The sequence below is a fragment of the Balaenoptera acutorostrata genome, chromosome 17 (genome assembly GCF_949987535.1).
Source record: "Balaenoptera acutorostrata chromosome 17, mBalAcu1.1, whole genome shotgun sequence".
NCBI classification, from domain to species: Eukaryota; Metazoa; Chordata; class Mammalia; order Artiodactyla; family Balaenopteridae; genus Balaenoptera; species Balaenoptera acutorostrata.
The window spans coordinates 33,244,859-33,266,812 of NC_080080.1; the positions used below are offsets into that span (position 1 = coordinate 33,244,859).

The window sequence follows — 21,954 nt, forward strand, 5'->3', positions numbered from 1 at the left end:
AAGAAGGGATAGGTGACTAGATGAGTTTTTATATTGTCAACAATCCCCAGAATCTCATAGTGGATTGAAGTGGGAGTCAGAGGGACTGAGTAACTCAGAAAGTTAGCAGAGTGAAATAAATGATCAAAGTTACTTTAAAAAAAACAAAGGAAGGAAATATTAAGCTGAATATTCAGTACAGCATTTACTACTTCTTTGGAAGAGGCACATGAATGCAATAGGCAAGGAGCATATAGGTAGACGCAAGGAGTATAACCAACCATATATTCTGTTCTTGGTTCGGGTAGTAGATTCATAAATGCTTATTTTATTACTATGCTTTGAAACATGTACACATTCTTTTGTATGTGTCAAACTAATAAGGATAAAAGATAATATTTTAAAAAGCAATTAAAGACTGCATTCTCACAAAATCTATCCAACTTTTCCAGAGTAGGTATACACTAGACTCACAAATTTGAATCATTTAAGTGACAGCAAATCTTATAGTAAGTTATTTGATAACTTGTTTCCTAAAACTGATTTTTCTAACCTTGTTTTACTTTAATATAAACATCAATGATACTGTGTTTCCTGAATATAAACTAAATTATGGCACAAAAGACAATTCAGAAATCTCTCTTTCAAAATAGGCCAGCTAGGCTGAGATTGAGAATTTGAGTAAGTATATGACATTGATAACCAACCTAGAGCTGATCAAGAACTGGTTCTATCTATGTTGGGTTACTGAAAGAATAAATGATATGAAGCAGACAAGCTACTTATTGATAATTAAGAAAAATACAGAGTATAAAAAACTAATGTGGTTCATGATCTTAATTTACATTTAAATGGAAAGATACCAGTGTAAGAAGAATAAGCCTATAATCAGTAATGTCTCTTTCATGCCACCCACCTTAAGAAAGGTCTTGTCCAATTATAAGGATTATAAAACTGTTTTTTGCCCAATTATAAATTATAAAACTGCTTTTCACATTTTTGTAAGATAAATGTATGATCATTGCAACCAAAAAATAGTCTGAATGTAATATACAGCAATAATAAAAATAAAAGACATTAACAACAGCAAAGTAAAAATTATTTAGTATTGAAGCAAAATAACAGAAAAAGAGACTGAGAAATGTAAAAGAAAATAAAATATAGCAATAACCACTATCATATAATAAACTGGAAGACACTAAATTTCAATTACATTTACTGAAAGACATCACAAAATTTGAATTATTAGGAATTTATTATTGATGATATCTCTATGTTTCCTTCCACATTTGTCTAAATGAATTCAATCCTTAGGAATTTACCCATTAGTTTCAATTATTTTTTTCTAAGCTCTTTCATTATCAACTCTTAATTAACTAAACTAATAGGATAAAAGTGGTCACACATAACCCAAATCACTTTGAAACCATAGTCAGAGTGAGTACAGCACATAATTCCTTATCTATACAGTTGAATCCACAACCACATTATCATTGCCGTTCTTTTCTCTGCCTACCAGGCCTAAAAATGTTGTCACTGAATTGGCTCAAATCCCTAAAGCTACGTTTAGCCTTGAGAAACTGCAAGCTTTACAGACCTTCTTTCCCCACTCGATTTCCTTCTAGGATTAACTAGAAAGCTAATCCTCCTTTCTGTTAAATGCCAGGTAATTTATATTTCCCTTCAGTACAAGGAGAATGGTGCTAGACTAGAAATACCGGGTCTGGGTAGACAGACCCAGTATTCTCCAGGGATCTGGGTTCATCTACTATGAACAATGAGTAGATCACAGCCACCTTTGACAAGGTAACCATAAACCTGAGTTTACCCTCATAAACCTCAGTCCAACCTAAGCACTTTCAAGGACTGACTGCGGAGGGAGGTGGGGGAAGTGGGTTGTTAAGATATGTACCAATCAACTAGTGCTGCCTAAATATCTAATTATCAACTAGTGCTGCAGAGGAAGGCGAGCTGTCAAATGCGATTAATTTTTAATAATACTGTTATTCTACTTTTGTACCTAATAAGAGTCAAATGTAATTTCTGGTGAGTTAAACTTTTAGAATCATCAAAGAGATAATCCTAGCCCATTAGGGGAAGCTATATTTTTGACATCCTAATACAATTAAAGTGTTTATATATGCTTTATTTTCTACTATTTTATAAGGATAATACTTCTATATTTCATCAATAACCACATATGTATATATAAAAAACAAAAATAGAAGTGAGTTATATCGTATCAATAGACAGGCACATGCAATTCTACGAACAGACTCAATTGTAAGAAAAATATACCTGCCATCCCTGTGATGATGTTCAATGGTCTGACTGTATCTGGAGCGAGGTAGAGTAAGAAAATGACTGCAAGCATGGTAGAAACAAGAATATAAATGAGACTCAGGAAAGAAATGAGAAAGTATATTTTAATTTTTAAAAGTGAGATTCAAAAAAGATAAGCAGATAGTAAGCAAAGCAAATGAAAACTGTTACTGGAAAGCTTGCTCCTTCCTCCCAATGTCCATTGTAATACGGCAGTGCTAAAGGTTAAAATATTCTAAATATTCTAAAACAAAACACAAGAAAATGTAACAAAATGAGATTAAACAAATAATATTTCAAAATAAAATCTTATCAATTATTACTCAAACATCTTTAGCACCATCTATAAAATGTTATACAATATAGATGCTTTGTCATTTTTTAGGAGGAAAGGTAGAAAGAGAAAAATAATAAAATAACCAGAAAGCTTAAGAAGAAAATAATAAAAGAGGTAATTTCTAATACTTATCACACTTAGGAGATTTTACAAGGTAGCTATTTCTTTTTCAATCATTACTAATTAAAAGTAACTAAAAGAGTTTATAAAATTCCATTTAGTAGGGAGCAAACTGATTCAAATTCCTTTATTTGAATACTAATTTTATTTTGTACATGTATTAGATGCTATCCATTTTCCATTCACTATGTTTATTATATGTTTATTACATGCTATTGGCTCTGCTACACTTCATGCCTCATGACTACCATAAGCCATCAAAGTAGCACATTGACCTTTTTACCCTTCTGTAGCTGATTCTCTTCTTCCTATAGCACTGATCTAAAATTTTTCTATTCTTTTAAGTCTTTCATGTCAAAACACTTAATTTTGGCAGATGATCATTATGTTTCAGTAAAAAATGGAAACCAATCTTGGTCTCTCTCAGCACCTCTAAATATAGAGTACATATATATTTATATCTCCACTTGTCCTCTTTTGCAACAAACGAAGAGGCAATTCCTCTACTTGTAATCCTACTTCCCACATGACCTTGCTTCATTCATTTTTGTCTCATGCCTTCCCTTCCACAACTGTACTTAATCCTAAAAATAAAACATCACTAACCTTGCCTTCCTCTGACTTTTTTTTCATCATAAAACATCTTAGACATATCTACAATTCTTGCTACCACTTTCTCACGTCTCATGCTTAAAGCTTATTGTGATCTGATTTCTGTCTCTACCATTCTCTTGAAGCTGTGAATATTATCTGTGAAATTCTAAAAAATCCTTTAATTTCCTCTTGATCTTCATCACACTCCACTTATCCATGGTTTTAGACAATGATTTTCAACCTCTATTTCTTGACACTCTCTTGGTTTCTGAAATACTATTCTCTCTGGCTATTAGAAATTTAGAATGGATAACCAACAAGGTCCTATTGTATAGCCCACGGAACTATATTCAATATCCTGTGATAAACCATAATGGAAAAGAATATTAAAAAATGTCTATATGTGTATAACTGAGTCATCTTGCTGCACAGCAGAGATTGGCACGACATTGTAAATCAACTATACTTCAATGAAAAAAAATAGTGTTTATATAAGACTTAACTATGTGCCACATACTCCATTAAAGCTTTGTCTATATCTCATTTACTTCTCGTAACAACTCTTTGAGATAGGGTCTAGTATTTCCACAGACAGAGAAACTAGGCTGTGAGTGCTTGCGCACAACCATAAAGTAGGTAACAGGACTGGTTTCAAACTCGGGGCTTTCTTCAGCCAAAATTCAGGCTCTTAACATGTATGTGCACATTGGTCTGGTCTCTGCCTATTAAGTGCTTCTTTATCCATTTCACTTACTGATTCCCTTTCTTTTTATTCCTCAGAGACAGTGGTTTCCCAAGATTTGTTCCTCGACCTTCTTTATACTCCAACACCTTCTTTCTGGATAATATTATTTGTTTTTATAGTGTAAATTCTCACTTTGGTTTAGCCTTGGTTTGTCTTTGGGTTTCACATTTCCAGCGGCTTCCTGGGATCTCCACATGGCTGCTTGAGTGTCATGTAGGCATTTTAGAAAAACACATGTTAATTCTGAGACGAGCAAGACATTGGCCTATTTGGACATCTGGTGCTACATTTGTGAAATAAGGGGGCTGGAGCTGTAGTTTTCCAACTTTCTTTTTGAGTGGAAGACCAGTTGTTTTTGCAAACAAAATTTTATGTAAAACCAATATTTAGGAATTCAATAAAATCAAAATGGCGCTGCTACAGAGGGAGTAAGAAGCTTAGACCCTACCCATTTGGCTTCATCCTTACCTACAACAGTAATTCTTCACGGACCTCTTTAGAACATAGAACCCTATAATCTCTAAAGGCCCTTCTAGTTTCATACATAACTCTTTAATCCCCCTTTGGAATTTAATATAATACTTCAGCTATTCCTTTTCTTTTAATTCCACTTTCAACTAAGGATTTAAATATTTACTTAATAAACCAAGCTTTAAAAGCTCAAAATTTAACTCTTCCATTTTCCTTATTTTCCACATTCAATTGATTTACAAACATTGCTCATTCTAATGCCTAAATAACTCAGATTTATTCCTTCTTTTCCTTTTCTTCTGCCACTACTTTAAATCAGGCTTACCATGTCCACTGAAATAACCTTCTATTAGGTCTCCTTTCCTTCAGAATCCAACCCTCTCCTGGTCCACTCTGTCTATGGAAGTATATTTACAAAGTATGCTTCTGATCATGTAGGCACATTGCTCCAAATCCTTCAATGGCTTCCCATATCAAAAAACAAGTATATATTCTTTAAAATGGTACACAAATTAAGTTGTAAGCTACATTCAGTCTTCATCTCCTATTACTTCCCTTTTCCCATACCACAACTTTTTATCTAGGTACAATAGACTACCTAAGATTCTCTAAATATATCCCATACTCTCCTGACTTCCAGACTCTGTTCATGCTCATCACTCATCCAAGAATGCCCATCATACTCCCTGTCTCCACTTCATTGACTTTCCAAATTCTTCTCATTTTTAAAGTCCAACTTCTCTTTGAAGGTCTTTCCAATAGATCCAAGCAAGTAATTTTCTCTCCAATCTGCTCCAACACTACTATGCTTAGGCCTCCTAGTCTTCTACATTTTACAACTAGTTGGTATATTGTATAATTAGTTGGTATGAATTACTTAGTATAATCAGTTGGATCATCTGTTTATCTAGACCAGGAGGAAGCCTATTTTAAATCTTTGTGCATAATGTGTGACCCACTCAATAAATATATTTTGGGTTGAATTAAAAAGTATAATACAATTACACTGTTTTCATGGTCAACCTACTGTCCAAAGAGAGCAGTCGTTCACATAATCATAGAAACATTCTAGAACTGTGAACAAAAAATTACAAACCTATGTAGTATAAGAAAATAAGGAAAACGGTATCAAAAAGAGACTTTCCTGGCTTTACAAAGAGGAGAAAGAAAATCCAACAGTAGTGATGTTGGGATTTATTGCACTAAAAAGGAATCAACTGTCTCTGAAAATTACTTAAGAGTAACAAAAATGTGTAAAATTCAAAGCTTGTTAAAATTTTCATACTCATAGAACATATATATCATCATCCAATTTCTAATATTTTCCTTGGGGAGGCTTATAATTAATTTTGTCTCTATAACGCGAAAGAAAACATTATACAGGAATCACCTTCATCAAGCAACAGTTTGCTTTATTTCCCTTTTTGTGATGGTTAATTTTGTGTCAACTTAATTGGCCAAGGGGTGTCCACATTAAACATTATTTCTGGGTATGTATGTGAAGGTGTCTCAGGATGAGATTCTCATTTGAATCAGTGGAATCAGTAGATTTCCCTCTTCATTGTGGGTGGACATCAGGCAATCTGGTGAGAGCTTGAGTAGAACAAAAGTAAGAAGAAGGAGGAATTTTTCCCTTTTTTCCTGCCTCATTTTTGAGCTAGACATCTCATAACTCTCTGGTCCTCTGACTGAGATTTATACCATCAGCTCTCAGGTTCTCTGGCTTTTGGACTTGGACTGAATTATACCACCATTTCATGGGCCTCCACCTTGCAGACAGCAGATGGTAGAACTTTTCAGCCTCCATATTCATGTGAGCCAATTCCTCATAATAAATCCCTCTCCCTCTCTCTATCCAACCTACTAGTTCTGTTTCTCTGGAGAACCCTGACTATATACTTTTCTATAGATGTGTTATACCTCTTAACCTAATCTGGTCATGATCCCCCTTGAGATGGAGTGAAAAGTATAAAGACGCATCTATGAACATTACACAAATTAACCATACTGTTTTAGTAAGCCCCCTAAAATCCACTTAACATACAGAAGTCCTTTGCTGCATCCAATTAGTACAACTTAAAAACATTTTATTTACACTTCTCTATTAAAGTATGCTTACTTTTCTCCCCAAATTAACAGATATTATAAAATCTAAGCAATAAATACTGTCATGAATATACATAATGAGTTACACAAAGTTGTTATATTACAAAATGCATTTAATCCAATTTGTTTGAAATTTTTAAAAAATTTAGCAGAGCTGTAATTCACTGTAAAAGAATAAAATAGAAAACTAAAAAAGTGACTAAATTGTAAAAAGAGAAAAAAATGAAGTAACAGATTCTCAAATCATGAGAAAAAAATATCACTATTCAAAGAACTGAACAAGATTACTGATCCAATTTCCTGACACACTCTGATTCTTACTAAGAAATATAATCTTTGAAGACAAAAGAAAATTATATTTATAATGAATTATCCTTCTATATATTTCATTAGCCTGAATGTTCCCTTTTAGGACTAGCAGATACATAAAAAGGACTGCAAAAGGAGATAAAAATCTTATTCTTAAGTAACCTGTAGATTTTGAAAGCTAAGTTTCCAACAATCTCAACCTAATACCAAACTTTCTGCTCTGTCTTTGATATTGTTACTGTTTTGCTACCTTATAGTTCCTAAAATATACTATGATTTAAATAAACTAAAATATATTCCTGAAATATAATGAATAAAAAGTTGTATTATTTTTGTATGATGAATTCTTTTTTCATTTACTTTCTCTATATTTTCAAACTTTCAGAGATGTATTTCTCTCATAGTTTATAACTGAAAGGACCACAAAAAGACTATAAATAGTTATAGGTATATTTGGCACTTTCTGGTAGCTGGTTGCCTGATAAAGAGTAGAGAAATAGCGCGTGTGTGATGTATTTCAGAGATCCATATAACAGGGCATTTTTCTTTTTAGAATATAACTGCATTCATTGAATGCACAGAAGAAAAAAGTTTATGAAGTAATATATCTTCTGCCAGTGTTATGTTTTTTTTCTTATTATGCTAGAAGTATACTCTATGGAATTAAATGCAACCAGTATATTTTGGTCTCTAGGATAGACATAAAAATGTGTACTGTAAGATATCTCTGACATGTTACAGAAATAGTATCTAGTACTCTACACTTATTCTAATAGTAAATTAACTCCTGTAAACAAATAAGCTCTTGAAATGATTTCTAATACTAAAGTCACATGGTTTGCCCCAGAAAAATGATGTTCCTTGTTGTAGTAGTTACCAGGATTTACCAGAGAAACAATGATACAAAAAGTATGGGCGATGAAAAGGAAGATGAAAGATGTCCATTACAATTAATCATTTTTAGTTAATATCCTTGCATCTAAGTTTCTGAATTACTTGTAATGAACCTACTTTCTTTTCAAAACATAATAGAAATTTGACTCATGAAAATAAAGTGAGATGTGCAGAGAAAGATCCAATCAAAATTTTATATATAATTCTTTTTTATGTTACCTATAAGAAAAGGATATTGTTACACCCTTAAGTTTAACCAGGTTCTACAAATTAACGTCAAATAGCATCATTTCTCACCCAATATAGCCAATGTAAAAGCCATTATCTTCATTCACAACTTTCCAATATGTTCCCAAGTCCTTCATCCTTCGTACTAGGTCGTTCTGATGTACATGTGTATTCTGCCTCTGTGTCTTTGCTTTTGCTCTTGCCTGAATAAACATGCTCATTTTTTCAAGGTCCAACTCATGTCCTACATTCTCTACAAACGTCTTTAAAAAACACCTGAACTGACTGATTTCTCTTTTCTCTGCTTAATTGATAAGCACATTAAAATGTAAATTATTTGTAAGCCAAAAATCCTTTTAAAATGTTAAGAGTAAGGCACCTTTTTTGAGTACCATGCAACTGGAGGCACTATGTCACTTAATCTACCCAACAACCCTATAAAGTTGGTACTAATATTCTAATTTTATACATAAGGAAATCAAGTGTTAAAGAGATTAGTTTTCACAAAGATACACAGCTAGCAAGTGGCAAAAAGCTTAAATTCAAGCCCAATGCCATTTGGTTCCAAATCCTATGAAAAAAGTACATTCCATGAAATACTATTAAGGTCAGTGTGTCAATTCTTACTGACAAGAAAGGTTAATGCACCACTCAAAATATCTAAATTTTACCTACTCTCTCAAAGGAAATTCTCTTTTAGGCTTTTTAATCAACAATATTATTGACTGACTCTATAAAATGCTGTTCATGAAAGTTCACTGTAAGAGGTCTAAAGTATTCTTACCTTCTAAATAGTACATAAAAATTACAATGCTTTCACATGCATTCTATTATAGAAAATCTTAAAGAATATTAGGATAAAACAGAAATTAAGAACCCATTGTTTAATAATGTGATAGACTACCCACATGAATAATACTGTATTTTTATTTTTGATTCTTCATGTTAATGATTACAAAAATAACTCAAAATATATTAGAAATGGTTTTACAGTCCTATTTAAATGAAATTCTATTTCACTTATTTCAAAAAGGATTTGAAACAGCTCACAATTAAGAGTAATTATGATCTGGTAATGTACAACACAAAAGTAATGAAACCACATGGATCATCTTTCCCCAAAACTTCTGAATTACTTGAACATTTTTGCTAAACTAAAAGATTCATAAAGTTATAAAGTAAATAAGAAAATATGACATTTCAATTATGACTAATTCAAATACTAACTAATACCAAGGATTTAATAGCATTTTTCTGGTCACGAACCTTAGGGCTATATGTCTTAAAATATTGATAAAATATTATGCATTTGATATGATAGTGACTATTTTTGTTTGTAAGTATAATTCTGGAGGTTAATTTTATTCTATTCTTCTCTGCAAGATTTAGACCATACCGTATTATCTTCAGAGAAAATATCAAGTCCATTTTATATAAACTTGGAAGATTTAAAGCCATTTCAGACTTTTCTCCCTCATCATTTGCTTAACAAACCTTCAATGAACAAGGAGTTTATGAATCATTACAGAAATAATTTCCAAAAATTACTGAATTTCTGTTAGGTAACAAAAAACTCATTTATCCACCCTAATATGACTCCTTCCTAATCACACTAACGTATTCACTATTATTGTACTTGATAAGCATCAGTTTCTATAGGTAGCATGCCTATAATTACCCCTAAAGACACAGACCACTATGAAAAAGTCAAATAAATGAAAAAGAAATAAAACACTACATTAACTTTCATTCAACACTAAGAAAGATATTAATTTAATAATTTCCTATTTCTTCTTAGATCTCAGACACAAAAGCCAACACTTGCTTGACACGATTAAAGACTAAAATATTCCCTATCTTTTCTTTTGGAAAAGTGTACTCCAACACAATGAAATTATAAGCATGAACTGAGTATAACCCTAGACTTAGATAAAACAATTAAATATATAAATATTGACAGCAAATTTTCATATCAATTGATTGAAAACCCCCAAGTGTTTTTACTAAAATTAGTTTAGGATACATACAAAGAGACTTCTGAGTTCACGTGTTATTTCATCATAATAGTCTCTGAATAGTAATTTAAGCTTTCTATCCTAATCCTTATCTTAAATCCTTTTAATAGTTTTGGGGAAATATCATAGCATTTTCTATTTTATATGTAACCAAACCATGAATTAGAGGGTTAACCAATTTGCTTAACTTAAAAAAATTAGTAGTAATTAACGTACGTATTGAAACATACCATATTACCTCTAAGTATATCACATTTAATAGAGCAAATTCAGAGAAGTCTCTCAAGTACAGCAGCTGACAAGCATGATTCTTTAAGTTGCTTAAAAGGTTTACTGAAAGCCATGAGGAAAAACCTCTTCGTGAATCAGTTTTTGTGTCTGTTTCCTAAACAAACCAGACTTGTCTTAACACTTTTATATAAAAAAAGTCACACTTATTTCCCTGATGAATGTAAAAGACTTTAAATCTATTGTCTCATGAAAGTATTTTTCTATATGATAATTGGTTATGATAAGGTAAAAATAATAAAACATCTTATTTTCCTTATGATTATCATTATAACCTCATGTGCAAATTCACTAACTTAACTGGTTTGATTTAACAAAGTACCAAAATTGAAAGAGCAAAATGAATTTTTTTTCTTACCAAACAAAAGGTTATTTTTGTTTTTTTAATTTTTTTTAATGATGTGACAATCAAAAGAATCAATGTAGGTATTGTAAAGGAAGCATATGGTTTTAGAAACTAAGATAAGAAATACCCAAGTTCAGGATGAAAATATTTTATGGTAATACCTTCTTCCTGAAGGCAGCAATTATAATAAGCTCTAATAGTATTTGATCATATTTACCTGTCTCTATCTGGAGAATAATGGTCATCCATGACACGATGTCTATCCATTCGGCTAATTGTATTATAATGTCCCGTAGTAGAGCGTGTCCCTCGAAGTCCCTGTTCCACATTCCGACTGAAATAGCAAGATCCATTAAATATCTTAATAGACCATAGTCACATATTATACTAAGAAACAAAGTTTATTAATAAAGATAGTAGAAAAAGACAAAAATCACTGTAATGTCAAGTCCAAGGTTTTTGTTTTGTTTTAACTAATAGGAGATTGCTGCTATAACAGAGGTATAACATAAAAGTAAGCTAATATCAATGGGGATGGAGATAAGGATTATCAAAACTATTAATGGATGACTCCCAGGTGTATAGTAGTGATAACGAGATATGTAACACAGGAAGAGGAATAGATTTGTATGGAGAAAATGAGTTCAGCATGTTGCTTATAGACAATATATTGGTGGATCTTATTTTAGGGATATTAATTGTTATTTCTTTTAAAATCTAACTGATGTCTTTAGAATTGATTAATGACTATTTTTTTAAGCTGCCATTCTTGGCCTGGATTGTCTACTTATATACTTCTTTTTCATGATGGAATAAACCTTTTACATAAGCTCCTGTTATTACGGGCTTTCTATTATGTGCAGGTGAATCTAATCTAAAACCCATGCCAATTTTCTATTGGCATGTTCAAATATTTTTTCCCTGGTAGAAGTAAAGTATTCTTTTTTTTTTTTTTTAACAAGGAAGGACTTAATTTATTAAAGCTACAAATTCAAAATCTCTTTCTCTCTTGCACTTTAAATTTCAGATTACAAATCTTATTACTCTACTGATAGGCCTACCACATTTAAACAATTACTTTTCAGAAGACTTTTAATAATTTTAGTCCCATTTACAAATTTAGTTAACTCAACATCTTCAAACATTTTAAACTATGTTTGTTAACATATTAGATTTTCTCTTCAATTAATTGTCTAAATTAACACTTTTAAAGTCCTTAATATCCTTATAAATTGTTAAATTTATAAATATAATAAAACTTTTTTCTTAAATAGTCCAATACCATGTACAAAATTAAGATTACAATTTAAAATTCTAAGTCTAAATGCCTAAAACTAATCAATTACTCATTTAAAATAAGTGTTATAAGGCTGTCATTCTAAGAGTTCAAATATCCTTAAACATTGCAAGTATATAAAATGTGAAATTATGCACATATTTCCTGTTAGGAAACACATTACTTCCACGGTTCTTACTCCATTAAACCTTTCTGTACTTAACTGGATTGATCAGAGTTTTCCACTAAGCATAAGACCTGGAGTTGCAGATTTTCCAAGCAATTCTTCCCACTGCCCGTGCATTCCTTTTTAGTCTTCTCATGATTGTTCTTAATTGTATAGCTCCATCAAATTTTTTTTTCCAATTTCTTAAATTATCAATATCTATATCATTCATGAGTATAATTAGTTGGGTCTAACTAGATCTGCTCAATATACATATGAGACTGGAAGTTGGATCTTCTTTATAACTGTAACTATAAAATTATATATAGGTCATCTTAAGTTACAAAGTAGCCCATATTTCATCTTACTCTCATTATATAGACTATTGATAGCAGGTATGTTTTTCCCTAAGTAACTTTTTTCTACAAGAATTTATTATCTTTGAAAATTTCCAATAATATTTTATGATAAATAGGCTTATAATATCATCTTACAAATAAAATGTTATGCTGTCTTACCTCTGTGGAGGAGGGACACTGGGTGACCAAGATCTAGTCCTTCCTATAACATCTACTCGGTGAGGAGACCCTGATGGTGAACAATAGTTTGATGACATTACTTGTTCTGGCACTGACAATGTTGAGCTTTGAAGATCTCGACCATTGTGTCGATAATCTAAAGGTGGAAATATTAAGATTATAGTTATCTATACACTAAGATCTTTTGTATTTTGTATTTCACTGAAAAAACATAAAATGTTAGTGAAGTTGAAAAGCTCTGAATATACTAAATGTAAAGCATAATGAATAAAGCATAATACTAAGATAAAATAATATCTTATAAACACTTACATTGAAAAGGAAAGACAAATATTCAAATATTTAGAGAGCTACTATGTCCAAGGCCCTATGCTCGGTAGAGTAAAACTTTTTTACACAGTTAATAATATTCAGTAAAAGATTCAAGTTTATTCTAAAAACATTTTCATCTCTTCATTGACCTAGAAGAGCTTCAAATAGTTCTCAACAATTATAAAGGAGGGAGGCTCCAATAAAGATGTTAAAAAACAACAAAAAAAGTGGGAGGGGATATGGGGATATATGTATGCATATGGCTGATTCACTTTGTTGTACAACAGAAACTAACACAGTATTGTGAATCAATTATACTCCAATAAAGATCTATTTTAAAAAATAAAATAAATAAATAAATGATTAACTTGACAAAAAGTTTCTAATTTCTATAGTCTATAGTTATTTCTTTAAGAAATAAACAATATTAGAAAGCACTCTGAATACCATTTGAAGTAAATATGTAAATTCTGACAGATTCCAAGTATTTGAAGTTATCTCCATATCCTTTTTATAAACATCAAAATCAGGACTATGGTATTGTAGTTTTTGAAATGTTATCTTTCAAATGCATTATTAAAATATGGTATATGATGAAAAAACCATGTCTCAAAAATTACACTGGATTTCAAAATAGCAACATATAGGATATTACAGCAGTCTTTTTTCCTCAATGGATTATTAAATGATTCACTATATAGTAAAAAAATTGATAACAACATTGAGACAAGAAACGATGATGTTTCATGGTGGTAAAAAGTAATGAACCCAGGGTAAACACTTTGAGTTGTGTAGGTTTGCGAAATACTATTCTCTAACAACAAAAATTTTTCCAGGGAGTATTAACCAAAATAATGAATGATTCCTGAAAAGGTTTTTTCAAAAGATACAGTTCCTTTAATAGAATGGAAAAATAATAACATGATCATTTTTTTGTCATCCTGGAAATAGAAAATAAAAGAATTGAGATATGCCAAAAATGGCATCAAGATAAAGAGCTTTAATGACCTGAAGGAAAATATTTTGGGTGAAAAAAATCTGATGTGGCTAGATATTTAATAAAGAGAAGAAGTTGAAAAGTCAATTAACGGACTAGAACACAAGCAGGAAAAAACTGCTAATGATCTCTAAGCAAGAGATCATGAGAAATATGACTTTATTAAGGTTTAATTCACAAACCATAAAACACAAAAAATACTTTTGCAGTCTTAGTGAATTAATATATTGTTAACCCTTAGTGCAAAAAATAAAGGCTAAAAGATAGTCATTGGGTTTTTTAAAAGTAGTACACTGGTAGCATGCAAACTGACTCATATTCTATCAAAAACTGTCCAACAAAAACTATCAGTCACTGATGCAACTGCAGTACATCTTACATACAATAAAATATATTTTGTTCATGATAAAATTGGTTATGCTTATGAAATTTGCTAAGCTAATTAACCTTCAAGAAGAAGAGAATCAAACAATTTTATAATATTTTGAGTATAATATATATAAAAATTTTGCCAGAATTTATTAAAAATAGCTACTTACCTAAAATATCAAATCATCAGATAAATTTCTAACCATAAATGAGTCAATATTTTAAACTACGATACCATAATTTCAGAATGTAGCTGTACCTGATACTAATCCACATAACAACAATGAAAAAAATTTCAAAAAAGTGGATTCAAATATTTGACATACTTGGGTATGTTAGTGATATTAAAAAGATTTTTTTCACACTGTTAGTGAAGTATAAAGAAGTTTCAGTTATATAACTTCTCAAATTTATTGTGAAATCCTTATTACTTAGTAGTTTAAAAATAGAAAATTGGTAAGTATTACTTATGAGACATCTTTCAATAGAATATTCAATCTAAGAACTGGTACAGGTATTCCAGCACCTAGAATTATTCAGTTTAAACTGCCATAGGCTGTTTGTGGGGAGGGGGTATAAAGAGGTAAGTCCTTTGTACCTCATTATATTTATCTATCTATTTACATATTTACTGGTAAATAATGATGAGTTACACTTCCTTATTATTACTATAAAATAATTCTGAAATTCTTACCCGATACTACACCAATTCCATCATCACAGTCATAGTCAGAGACTTCACTATCACTTATTCTCTTTGACCCTATGAAGCAAACAATAGCAATAATTAAAATTGCTGATCATTTAAGGAAAAAACCCCTCACCAACCTGAAAAACAAATGAAAGGAATTTGAATGGAATACTTGAGAATAAAAAAGAGAGAAGAAAAGTCATTATGACGTCACAAACACCTGTTTTTACATATATTTCATTATGTGAGGATATTATTTTTGAAATGTATAAGATAAAGTTCCTAAAAGCATTAAAGCTTGAACTAATATTAAATATTAAATAATACATGTTAGTGATTTGATGCTGATTGATAAAATCTATTGGACAAAAAGCCGAGTCAAAAATAGCTCAATCAGGTCAGTTTTAGATGCTTGTAGACAAAGGCATTTAAATCTAGTAAACTTCAAAATACAAACAATGTTATATTCAAAGACATTCATGTGTCTTTTTCTAATATGCATGACTAATGAATTAAATATACCCAATTCTTTAATCTTTATTTTTCACACTCATGGAGAGGAAGCATAATTTAAGACATCTTAAATGTCCTTCCCTTACTATTACTTTAGTTGTTTTCTGTTGCTCTGAGAAAAATACGAGAAATAAATCATCCACAAACTGACTTACACATTGTGAACTGTTATGTTTTCTAAGAAACAACATAAGACAGAACAATAATAATTACTATTATTCAAGAGCCCTGTGTGTGTTTTCCTTACAACACAAATCTATAACAAAACTTTAAAACGTTAATCATGCTATGGCAAAAATAACATTAAATTGAATTAAGTAGAGCTTTGATGGCTACAGCAGACTGTCTTCACACTTAATGATGACATGTATCACATATATAAATAAGCATGTTATAATTTGTTTTTTAATCTATCTTTTCTCCTACATGTGTCTCAGGAATAGGTACACCTTGCATAAGAGAATCTTTTATTAAAGCATTTTTCCCTTCTTTGGTATCAGAAAATATTTAATGATAAATGAAGACAGTGTTGCTATTTCAAAAGAGAACTTGTTTTGTCCGTCTACTTACATAATACATTACTCATTACATAGACTAAACTCTGTTATCAGAAAATAAATACTTTCCTGTAAGGTTTATAAAACACTGAAAGCTCATGTTGCATAAAATAGCAATAATTAAAACGTTCTAGGAATGCCCTCCAACATTTGCAACCTCTCCTTAGAAATACTCTCTATATATTTTGTTTGTTGTAATCCCTGCCCTCTTGGGAGAGGGAGAGTCTTTCTTTTTTGCCGGGAACTGCAGTTCTTGTTTTTCTCCTTTTAATGTTTAGGTAGAAGATACCTATCTTTTTTGGTCATGTCATCCCACTGAGTGTACTCACTACTGTTTTCCTTCCAAATCCATATGTCATAAAGTTTTGGACCCAATTGAATCTGAGGCTCTTATAGCACCCATTAATATGGAAACTACAGTTATCTGACAACATCCCAACAGAATGCTCACAAAAGGATTTATAGAATTAGGACATACATTCTAAATGAACTTGGGAGAAAGGAGGGATAACACAGATGAGGCTATTGAGGAGAGACTTAAGAAAAATTGCTCAGCTTGTAACAAGATTTTACCGTGTAAATGATCAAGGACAAAGCAATGATTAGTTTAATGTGCCAGGTACAGTACAGAGCATAAAGATTACGTGCTTTTTGTATTGGTCAAGGATCACATCTGCCTTTAATGTAAAATAAGAATGACACCAGCAAAAGATGAAGTTCATTTTATCAGCTTTTGTGAGCGAGCCATCTTGTGTGTGAGGGTGCAGGTGAGAGTGGGAGGTGAGGTATATATGTGGTTTGTAAATGCTACTTCCTTTCAGAATCTTGATTACTTTCCTGATGGAAGTCTTGACTTATTTGATATTAATCCTATAGAGGTTAAATATATTGCAGTTATGTTCTATGTGGATCTTGTCACATTCTGATGAAATCAAGTACTTAAGTTTAATGTCACTGAATGGATCAATCTTCTCTTTTAAAGAGAAGAAATTTTAAAATGTCTTTAAGAAATTTCCTGAGCTTGTATACAAGCACAGAGATACCCTTATTTTCTTCTGAAAGTTTAAAAATTTTGCTTTGTGCATTTATATCCTATCCATCTTGAACTAAGTTTCTGTATGGCATGAGATATGGATGCAACTTCACTTTCTATATGGATAACACGTATCTCAGCATTGTTTATTTAATCATTCTATCTTTCCACAATGATCTGCAATGTCACTTCTGTTATAAATAAATGTATTCTATCTGCTAGGATTTGTTTGGTACTCTACTTCTTTTTCCTTGTATAGGCTGTCTATCTATAAACCAGTAACTCACTGTCTTTGTTATTACAATGTTATATATTGAAAAGCAAATCCTTTACCTAGTTATTCATATCTTTGATATTTCTCCTTTGCGCTTCCATTTAAATTTTAGATTCAGGTTATCAAACTGCACAAAAACATCCTATAGGGATTTTGATTTGAAATGCACTGAATCAATACATCAATTCAGGGAGAAATGGCGTATTTTACAGCATTGTTTTACTAGCCATGAACATGGCATTCTCTTCATTTAAGTTTTCTTTAAGATCTCTCTATGAAATTTTTAACTTTGGTCACTCAAATTTTCCACATTTGTTGGATTTATCCTTTGTATCTTATCATTTCTATTGCTCTTAGAAATATTGTTAAAATTATGTTTTCTAACCTAATTGCTCATAAACAGAAATGCAATTTTATTGTAAAATAATGTTAATCAACCATCTTGTTAAAGTCTCTTTTTTCTTTACTTCTAATAAATTTATTATGGTTTAATTGGAATTTTTCTATGGAGACAATTTTCTTCCCAGTCCTAATGCCTTTTTTCTTTCTTTTTCCTGTCTTTCTATGCTAGTAAGCATAATACTGGAAAGAAATTTTACATTTCTTTCTAAATTCTGATTTTAAATAGAATTTTTCTAATATTTATCCATTTAAAGTGATATTTGCTGAATTTACATTCTATCAGATTGAGGAAAATCTCATAAGTTCAGTGATATTTCATAAAGGATTTTCAATTTTTATTTACAATTCATTCTGGCCTGTTTCCTTCCTGTACTAACCTTTTGGTTTAGAATCAAGGTTACACTAGCCCAACTAAATATTGAGAATTAGTCCTTTTTTATTCTCTGGGAGAATCTGTGTAGATTAAAAAAAAAAATCTGTTCTTTGAAATTTTGAGAGAATTAATCTATAAAATTACCATGGTCTGGTGTTTCCTTTGTGGGTATATTTTAAATTGCTAATTCCACTTTTTGGTAGATGTAGAATGACTTACTAATTCAAGGTTTAGTAAATTATATATTTTATAGGAATTTGTTCACTTTGTCTAAGTTTTCAAAGTGCTTGTTACAATGTTTAAATTTTATTTTATAATCTATTTTCTGATATATCAATTATACATCCATTTGAATACTAACGGTACCTTCTTTTTATTGTCAATAAATTTCACTACAGGTTCATTTTGTAATTCACTTAAAGGATTAAATTTTGGGCTCCATAATCCTAACTAGAAATTTGTTTCTTGTTTTATTTAGGTTTTGCTCATTGTTAGGATTTCTTTCCTTCTATTTTTAATTTATTTCATTATTCTTTTCCTAAAAAACTGAATGAGTACATCATAATTTTCAACCTTAGAATGCTTTGTTAACACAAGCATTCTCTCCCAAGTACTTCTTTGCATTACACAAATATTTGTATGTAGTATATTCTTTAAAGTTTAGTTCTAGGTATTTTCTTCTTGGGTCTATAAGATATTTACCATATTTCATTAAATTTAAGACACTATTAACTGAATAATCCATGACAGTTGCAGAGATAATAGATCTTGAAAAAAATGTTCTTTAGAGTACAAGTCTATTTTTAAAATTTAACAAATGTATGGGTATAATTTATCTCTTTTTAAAAACCTTTACATAGTAACACTCTAGTTGAAGAAAATAGCCTACAGCATATCAATTCTTTGAAATTTGTCAAAAAATGATTTATTGAATAGTATATTAATAATTCTTACAAGTGTTTCATGGACATAACAGATGAATATGAATTCATCAAATGTTAGGTTCAGAGTTCTTTGACCATGAGATTAAATTTGTTAATTCTGTGGTTTGAGTCTCTTCTACCCTAAATTTTTGTTTGCTTGACCAATAAATGATTGAGAGAGAATTATATTAGACTCTTCTTTAATGGTAGTACATTTGTTGATTTTTCTCTCTAGTTCTAATTTAATGCTTATTGAAGTTATTTCATTTATACATGCAGGTTTAAAATTATTTTAATAGACGTAAAAAATCATGTGAGGGCTTCCCTGGTGGCGCAGAGGTTGAGAGTCTGCCTGCCAATGCAGGGGACACGGGTTCGCGCCCTGGTCTGGGAAGATCCCACATGCCGCGGAGCAACTGGGCCCGTGAGCCACAACTGCTGAGCCTGCGCGTCTGGAGCCCGTGCTCCGCAACGGGAGAGGCCGCGATGGTGAGAGGCCCGCGCACGGCGATGAAGAGTGGCCCCCGCTCGCCGCAACTGGAGAGGGCCCTCGCACAGAAACGAAGACCCAACACAGCCATAAATAAATAAATTAATTAAAAAAAAAAATCATGTGAAAAAGTTTAACCCCCATTCATGATAAAATGTATCAGCAAACTACTGAGAAGGAAACTTCCTCAAACTGATAAAGGGCATCTACAAAAAACCTACAGCTAACATAACAATTATTAAATATAGAATGTATTCCCCCTAAGAGAAAGAATAAGCCAGTGATGTCCACTACAACCCCTTCTATTCAATACTGTACTTGCATGACAGTAAAATACAGCAAGGGAAATAAATGGAAGGTATACAGATTAGAAAGCAAGATGTAACATGATCACGTAAATTAAAAATCTTAAGGAAACTATAAAAAACTTAAGACTAATCAGTGAATTTAGCAAAACTCCAAGATACATAGTCAACATACAAAAATGAACAATGAACAATTAGAAAAATGTTTTCAAAACCACTATCATTTACAAGAATATTCAAACACATGAAATGTTTAGGAATACATTTAACAAAAAAAGTGCAAAACATGTATGCCTCAAACCACAAAACACCACTGTGTTAGTTTCCTATGGCTTCTATAACAAAGTACCAAACACTATGTAGCTTAAAACAACAGAAATTTATTGTCTCACAGTTCTGGAGGGTAGAAGTCCAAAATCAGGGTGTCAGCAGTGCCATGCTCATTCTGATGTCTCTAGGGAAGAATCCTTCCTTGTCTCTTCTGGCTTCTGGTGTTTGCCCACAATCTTTGGCATTCTTTCACTTGTAGGTGCATCACTCCAGTCACATAATCGTCTTCTCCCTGAATGTCTTCAGACTGTCTTCCTTCTGTGAATGTCTATCTCTACGTCCAAATTTCCCCTTTTTAATAGGGTCAGCAGCCATATTTGATTAGGGTTTGCCCTTACGACCACAGACATGAAAACTTGATTACGTCCGTAAAGAATCTATTTCCACATAAAGTCACATCTGGAGGTACTGGTTAGGACTTTAACATATATTTTTTGGAAACACAATTCAACTCATAACAACTGCTGAAAATGAAAGAAAATTTAAATAAACAGAGAGATTTTTCTGCAAAGTTGGAAACCAGAAGTTGTTAGATTAACATTCTCAGGGTGTTAAGAGAAAATAAAAGTCATTCTAGAATTTTATACATAGCTAAGTGTTCCACCAGGAATGAAGAAATAAAAATATACTCAGAAAATCAAAGCCTGTTTCCAGTTCTTTGAAAGAAACTCTAAAAAACGTGCATCTCAAAATAGAGAAATTTATCCCAGAAGGGATGAAAACAAAGGAGAGCAAAGAGAGCTGTAAAAATACAGATAAATATAAACAAACTCTGAATGAACAAAATGACAGTAATTATAATAATTACTAATTTGGAAGTAGAGGTAAAATTCTGGCAGTAATATGTTAAATGGTAGGGGTGAGGTTGTGAATCTTATTTTAACTTTTTTATATGGTTTGGGAAAAAAGGTAGCGATGTTAATATTACTTTGTTAAGGATGCATGTTATAATTTCAATAGTAACTACTAAAAGAATAGAGATTAAAAATAAAAAACAGAGGGCACAGAATATGTTAGAAAAAAAGAATTATCTATATATGTTTGTGTATGCATAGAATATCTCTGCAAAAATATAGACACTGGTAACAGTGGTTCATTCAGGGAAGGAGAACTAGATGTTTAAAAAATAGGGGTGATAGTTTTTTTTCACTATATACACTTTTGAATTTATACCCTATGAATGTATTACTTAATTAAAAATCAGTAGCAAAATTTTACATGTTTCATTTGTAGGTGAAAAGCATTTATGTTCTCTGTTGGGAATATGTTCTATTAATTCAAGTTGGTTAACTGTGTAGTTCAAATTTCTGGGAGACGTTACTATGATTGTGGTTTTTTAACTTCTCTTTTCAATTCTTTCTGACTTTTATAATAGGTGTGATATAACCAAGTCTAGGATTTTAGATGTTCGTCTGGCTCCTGCTGGTTCTCCTCCTACAGCTTCCTCCAGGCCTGTGCCACGCACATCTGCAGTTGCACACAAAGGACACTGGCTGCTTCTGCTGGTCACCCACAAAATCAGGGTTAGAGACAGACACCGGTTCTAGTTTGTCCTCGTGGGTTCTGGTTTTCCTTGATTTTCCTGGTTTTCATGCATTTTTCCTTTCCAACCTGACCTATGACTTGCAGTAACTTTAGGACCCCCTAGTG

General features: G+C 31.4%; 1 protein-coding gene across 14 annotated transcripts in view; it reads right to left on the reverse strand.

The window, feature by feature from the left end:
* The window catches only part of RIMS2 (regulating synaptic membrane exocytosis 2), a 605,377-nt gene that overhangs the window by 215,247 nt on the left and 368,176 nt on the right, over positions 1-21,954 (reverse strand). For 8 of the 14 annotated variants that reach the window (XM_057531989.1, XM_057531996.1, XM_057531995.1 and 5 more), the window contains 3 exons: positions 15,108-15,176; positions 12,715-12,871; positions 10,972-11,088 (listed from right to left, as the gene is read on the reverse strand). In XM_057531989.1, coding sequence (XP_057387972.1) covers positions 10,972-11,088; positions 12,715-12,871; positions 15,108-15,176 — 343 coding nt within the window. Of the gene's footprint in view, positions 1-2,277; positions 2,344-10,971; positions 11,089-12,714; positions 12,872-15,107; positions 15,177-21,954 lie in introns of all 14 variants that reach the window. The other 6 variants (XM_057531993.1, XM_057531987.1, XM_057532003.1 and 3 more) reach the window with 1 other exon arrangement.